The sequence below is a fragment of the Austrofundulus limnaeus genome, unplaced genomic scaffold, assembly GCF_001266775.1.
Source record: "Austrofundulus limnaeus strain Quisiro unplaced genomic scaffold, Austrofundulus_limnaeus-1.0 Scaffold770, whole genome shotgun sequence".
In the NCBI taxonomy this organism is placed as follows: Eukaryota; Metazoa; Chordata; class Actinopteri; order Cyprinodontiformes; family Rivulidae; genus Austrofundulus; species Austrofundulus limnaeus.
Genome location: NW_013953172.1, coordinates 26,828 through 32,827, shown reverse-complemented (window position 1 = coordinate 32,827; position 6,000 = coordinate 26,828). Strand labels below are relative to the sequence as shown.

Sequence of the window (6,000 nt, the reverse complement as noted above, 5' to 3'; positions counted from 1 at the left end):
CCAGCTGTTGACTAAACATCCATTTGTTCACTAAACATCCAGCTGTTGACTAAACATTCAGCTGTTCACTAAACATCCAGCTGTTTTCTAAACATCCAGCTGTTGACTAAACATCCATTTGTTCACTAAACATCCAGCTGTTGACTAAACATTCAGCTGTTGACTAAACATCCAGCTGTTGACTAAACATCCAGCTGTTGACTAAACATCCAGCTGTTGACTAAACATCCAGTTGTTCACTAAACATCCAGCTGTTGACTAAACTTCCAGCTGTTGACTAAACATCCAGCTGTTCACTAAACATCCAGCTGTTGACTAAACTTCCAGCTGTTGACTAAACTTCCAGCTGTTCACTAAACATCCAGCTGTTGACTAAACTTCCAGCTGTTCACTAAACATCCAGCTGTTGACTAAACTTCCAGCTGTTCACCAAACATCCAGCTGTTCACCAAACATCCAGCTGTTGACTAAACATCCAGCTGTTCTTGTCACATTCTGACAGTAAATCTCAGCATACAGAAACCTGGAACCTCTGAGCTGATACAATCAGATTCATTCTTATTCTTTTGGTTTTTTTAAATATATGCACGATCAGTGTCATTTCCAGACATTTTCTGGAGCTCAACATCCCAGAATAAACACAGGTTTGATCAAGAAATATCTGAAATGATCCTGTTAAGAGGAGAAAAACAAAATGAGCCTTAATCTGTGACAAACCTTCATCATCTGCAGTGACGTTACAAATCGTCATAAAGTGGCGCCGGCCGTCGGTCCGAAAGGTATATTTGAGGCTTTCTTTGAGTTCCTGTGAGTCTTTGTACCACGTGACAGAGGCATTGTCAAAGGACAACTCACACTCGAAGGTGGCAGATTGGCATTTGTTGACTTCGATGCTTCGGATGCTTTTAGTGAACTGAATTTGGTCGGCTAAAACCAGAAAATCAGAGTTCAATGTTTAACTTTAGGTTAGTTTGAGCAGCAGATTTTTTCTGACCAGATGGGACTAGAGAAGGGTTCAGATTCCTGTTGGAGTGTTATATGGTTAGAAATAACTGAACWGGAAGGGAGGAGGCCTGTTTTACTGGTGCTAGACATGTCAGCAGTTCTAAAACAGAAGAGACACAACAGGACACAAAGACAACAGAGTCCAGGGAAGAAAACAGGAAATGCTCAGACTCCTACCAGTGATGGTGAGCTTGGCATTGGAGATGTGAGGACCACAGACCACACGGTAGTTGCCCTGATCTTTGACCTGGCACTTCTTAATCTTCAGATAATGGCGGTCACCCACGCTGCTGATGTCATACTTGTCACTGTTGTCCAGTTTCTGTGTGCCCTTGTACCAGCTCAGAGTGATCTCGGGGTAGTTGATTCTGATCTGACATTCGAACATGGCCGTCTGGTTCTCTGCAATAGTCTGGTCCTTAATGTCCTCCATCACAGAGACAGGCTGTGGACAAAAGAAATCATTTGAACATTTCCTCATGTCCAAGTACTTTGGTGCAGGGTGCCAGGTGAGCGGTTTACCTCAGCAGCAACACGTCCCTCCAGCTGCTCGATGAGCTTGGCCATGTCCTCTTCTTCAACACGACCACCGTGCTCGACACCCTGCAGTGGGACAGATGGATGGTAGTTACAGACTACATCCTACTTAAATACAGTAAACAGCAACAAACTACAATGTTATGACCAATAAATTAGGAGCTTTATTGCAGTTTTAGGTTGTTGACAAAAAACACTTCACTTATATTTCTGCCCATCAGAAACCKGAGAGAACCTCATTTGTAGATCTGTCCTCAACATGAACTGAACTCAACCTGAAATCTTGATACCAGCCTTAAAAGTCCTTCAAGGTTCAGTTTTGGGGTCAATGGAGTCCTATATTTTAAAACGGTATGTCTCAACCTTTGCTGCAAAATTGACTCTTAAAGGTAACTTCTTCAAAAATTAAACTTTTTATGTTCTCCTAAGTTAAAACCCAGATTTGGATTTTGTTTAAATGGTCTTTCTCTTCCTTTAATTCATTTCTTGTCCTGATTTCAGAGCCCAGAAATATCTCTTTAAGGAATTCAAACCAGAATCAAGCAGAAACCATCGCTGTGATGAGATTGGATTTTTCTTGTACCACTTTTCCAGTTTCCATCTCCTTCTCCTTTTTGAGGAACTCCACAGCCTGCAGGATTGCTCTGAAGTCAGTGATTCCATGTTCCCGCAGAATCCTTTCATATTCYTTAGGCTCATGACCTCTGAGCAGATCTACAATACTGATCTCTTCAACTTTCTTGGGACTTTTTTGTTTGGAAGGAGTCCTGAAAGACATGAAGATGTGCATGAAGACATTTGTTCTCTTTAACATAAAAGTGTTCACTGTTTATTAGTAAATAAAGAAATGTTACTTTTTGAGTCTAGTTCTTATGTCTCCAAATCCTTCCACTTCTTCCTTTTTGGTGACTTCCATTTCAGCACCACATTCGATCTCTCCATGTTTGTTTGAGGCCACACATCTGTAGAGACCAGAGTCCGACTTGGTCACCTCTCTGATCTCCAGTTTGGCATCTTGTCCTTTGTGCTCAATGGAGATACGACCACCGGGAGTGACCTGTCTCCACTTGCCCTTCATCCACTTCACACTGGGGATTGGATCTCCTCCAATCTTGGCAATGAAGGTTGCAATGCCCTCTGAAAAGGAGACAGACCGGACAATAAAGGTCAAGATATCTTGTAATAAAAAGTTTTCAGTATAAGACGAGGGACGGGCTTACTCTCTGTGACAGAAATGTTTTGGGGTTCCTCGATGAAAAACAAGTTGTCAAGTCTTTTGACAGGAGTGGCTGCAGCCTGAGGAGCAGCTTCAGAAGGGGCTTCCTTTACTCCTGTGTCTGAAAATACAGTGTGAGGGTGAGGRAAGCCAGACCCAGACCAATACAGCTCATAGTTGTAGTTGCTGATCAGTATGAACACTGAAATCACTAAGTGTTTGGTCGGAGAAAAGAGTTTTCACGCCGACGTTCTGGTAGAGTACTGTACAGTAATCTGGTTACCTTTTACAGATTAATCTGGTTACCTTTTATAGTGACTTTGGATTTGCAGAAGTCACTGCCAGAAGCATTGCTGGCCTTGCACAGATAATCTCCTGCATCCATCTTTGACACAGAACTGATCTCCAGGGTGGCTGTCCCACCAACAAACGTGACTTTGGTGTTGTCACTGGACTTCAGCTCTCTTCTGTCCTTCATCCACTGGATGCTAAGAGGTGCAGTGCCTCTCACGTGGCATTTGAGGCTCATCTTCTGGCCCTCAGTTACCGTCACTGGTTCCAGAGGAACATCAAATTTGGGAGCCTGAGCAGTTTCTGAAAAGTTAATGGCAAAAGATAGGACTTCACATAATGGTTTTCAGGTAATGTCATGATACAYTGTTCAGTCATTTATTCTTTATTTAATGAACTGAAATGAATAATACTTAAGTAATGTCTTTAATAATGTTTAGTTGGATATTATTTAACTGCTTTAAGTCTCTAACAGATGAAGTTCAAACTTAGTAAGAACTGGGTCAGTCTGAAATAGTCTAGAAGATTAATCTAAAACTCAACAGATTTTTCCATAAAAACTCAACAGAAACATGAGGCCCAACTGGTTTCAGAGAACTAATGGACACATTCTTACCTGAAAGCATAAGAGAAACCTGACACGAAGCTTTGCCTGCTTCATTGGAAACCTCGCAGGTGTACAGACCACTGTCTGAAACGATGGAGTCTTTGACACACAGAACAGCTACGTTGTTCTTCAAACTGATGTTATATTTGTCAGAGGCAGAGATCTTCTGCTCGTCCTTGTACCAGGTGATGATCAGTGGCTGGGAGCCTGACACCCGAGCCTCTACCTTTACTACCTTACCAGTTGACTCCACCATGGTCTCGGGAGGTCTCTTGGTGAAGTTTGGAGGAACTTTTCGTTCTGTTGGTGGAAGAGAAAATGAAAATAATTTTACTGTACATTCATGTGAGAATCCTCCACCAAGGCCTCTGGGCCTTTACCAAAACTTTAGGAAGAACACCACACATAACTTGTGGCACAAACTTTAAAAAATACAGGATATAACTACTTCCTACCAATCAACCATATTTGACCAAAACTCTGTGACAACTTGCTTTGTTTCCCATCAGGCACAGAACCAGTCATCCTATAACCAATGTCAAACACCAACCAGGGCTTTTCACAATGTAAAGTAYCTCTATGTTACGAACAAGCTTACAGAAATGCCAGGGTGTACATCAGCACTGGTTATTGGAAATGATGATGAAGATGACGAGGAGACATGGTTCATGGGATGATGTGTCTCTGCATTAGAAATTTCATCCGTGTGTTTCCCAGCAGCAGATCTGTCATTGTTGAGGACCTCCAAAACCCAAGAGGTCTTGGTAGATTTGGTGTTGTACAGGTAAGAAGCTTGTCATTCTTCTTCCATCTCACGTGGACTGCTTGACTTCCAACATATGTGCACTCAAACCTCAAAGGTTGGCCGAGTTCAGGAGTGACATCTTCTAGTTTTTTGACAAACTATGTGTGTTTTGAGAGAAATGTTGTTGACATCAGTCTGAAATACCCCTAATGTTAAACACTACAGTGTGTGACTATGCTGTACTTAAAAGAATATGAATATCTTTCATGTCTAAGAAGAAGTAGCTTCATCTGAGCATGAATTAAGGTTGATTAACTGTCATGGCCATCTTCAGTCAGGCTAACTCTAAAAGTTATCATTTGTAGGGGCATCCAATAATTACTCTCCAGGTTTCATTGAAATCTATCCAGTGGTTCATGACAAATAATACACATTCACACACACGATATTCCAGGAGGTGCTGAGGAGGTTCTAGGATTTAATTAAATTACTTTGCAAACATAACGTAACACCTGAACACCACAGTGATGGATGAAAGATGAAGACAGGACTGCACGCTGTGAAAGATGACTCAAACAAAGAAGATGGGAAGAACAAAGAAATGAAGACAGAGGAAGAGTGGTAAGAAAGAAAAATGATGGTAATATTTAGCAATGATGTGGATGAAAGAATAAGAGTCCAACCTTTCACCACCAACTCTGCCGAAGTTTTCACTGTTCCTGCTTCGTTGGAAACTTGGCAAGAATAAACTCCACTTTGTAGAGCCTGAACTGTGATGAGCTCTACAGAAGAAGAATTCGTCTTCAGACTTATTGCACATGATGCTCCAGCAACAAGTTCGATGTCATCCTTGAACCATTTAACCGTGAAAGGAGGAGTTCCTTCAAAGACAACTCTGAAGACCACGTCAGAGTTTGGAGGAACATTCTGAGGCTGAAGGTCAGCTGAAAACTTTGGTGCCACTAAAATTCATGCAGAAAAAAGTGATGATACATGATCATAAGCTTCTTATTTAAACATCTGACAAAGTCTGAACGCTAACCTTTAGCTGTAAGAACACCACTGCAGACACAGCTGCCGGCTTCATTTGTAACTTTACAGGAATACGCTCCTGTATCACCACTTTCACTCAGCTTTAACTGCAGTGAAACTCTTCTTCCAGTTTGAACAAGTTTGTACTTTGGTCCCTCACTGACAATTTGTTTGCCTTTATACCATTCAGTGAAGAATGGAAGAGAACCGTCCACTTTGCACTCCATTATGACCTGTGAACCCATCACAGCTTGGATATTTGTTAGTTCCTTAATGAATGTAGGAGGAACCACCTTTTCTGTTTAAAAAAATGAAGTTATGATTAGATAATTATTTACCAAGATTTAAAAAAAACATTTTTCAAACCCCAAACAAGACGTAAAGCTACATGACCCAACTTCTTTTATTTGAAAGAAGACTGAATGTTAGGATGCTGTGGTCCCTTTCATTGATGATCTGTTTTCTTTTTGATTGGAGCTGTTGGAAATGAAACTTCCCTGAGGAGTTTCAGGACCCCTAAACTAAAAACTAATCAGAAAACATGAAGTCATTTTGACCATCTCTGGC

The 6,000-nt window shown here is 41.3% G+C and overlaps 1 protein-coding gene across 1 annotated transcript in view; it reads right to left on the bottom strand.

The window, feature by feature from the left end:
* Positions 1-6,000, bottom strand: part of ttn.1 (titin, tandem duplicate 1) — a 136,491-nt gene that overhangs the window by 108,326 nt on the left and 22,165 nt on the right. The window contains exons 33-42 of the mRNA XM_014028495.1: positions 5,444-5,731; positions 5,085-5,363; positions 3,666-3,956; positions 3,065-3,352; positions 2,763-2,879; positions 2,397-2,679; positions 2,126-2,309; positions 1,528-1,608; positions 1,183-1,450; positions 718-927 (exon numbers count right to left, since the gene is read on the bottom strand). Of these exons, the coding sequence (XP_013883949.1) occupies positions 718-927; positions 1,183-1,450; positions 1,528-1,608; positions 2,126-2,309; positions 2,397-2,679; positions 2,763-2,879; positions 3,065-3,352; positions 3,666-3,956; positions 5,085-5,363; positions 5,444-5,731 (2,289 nt within the window). The remainder of the gene's footprint in view (positions 1-717; positions 928-1,182; positions 1,451-1,527; positions 1,609-2,125; positions 2,310-2,396; positions 2,680-2,762; positions 2,880-3,064; positions 3,353-3,665; positions 3,957-5,084; positions 5,364-5,443; positions 5,732-6,000) is intronic.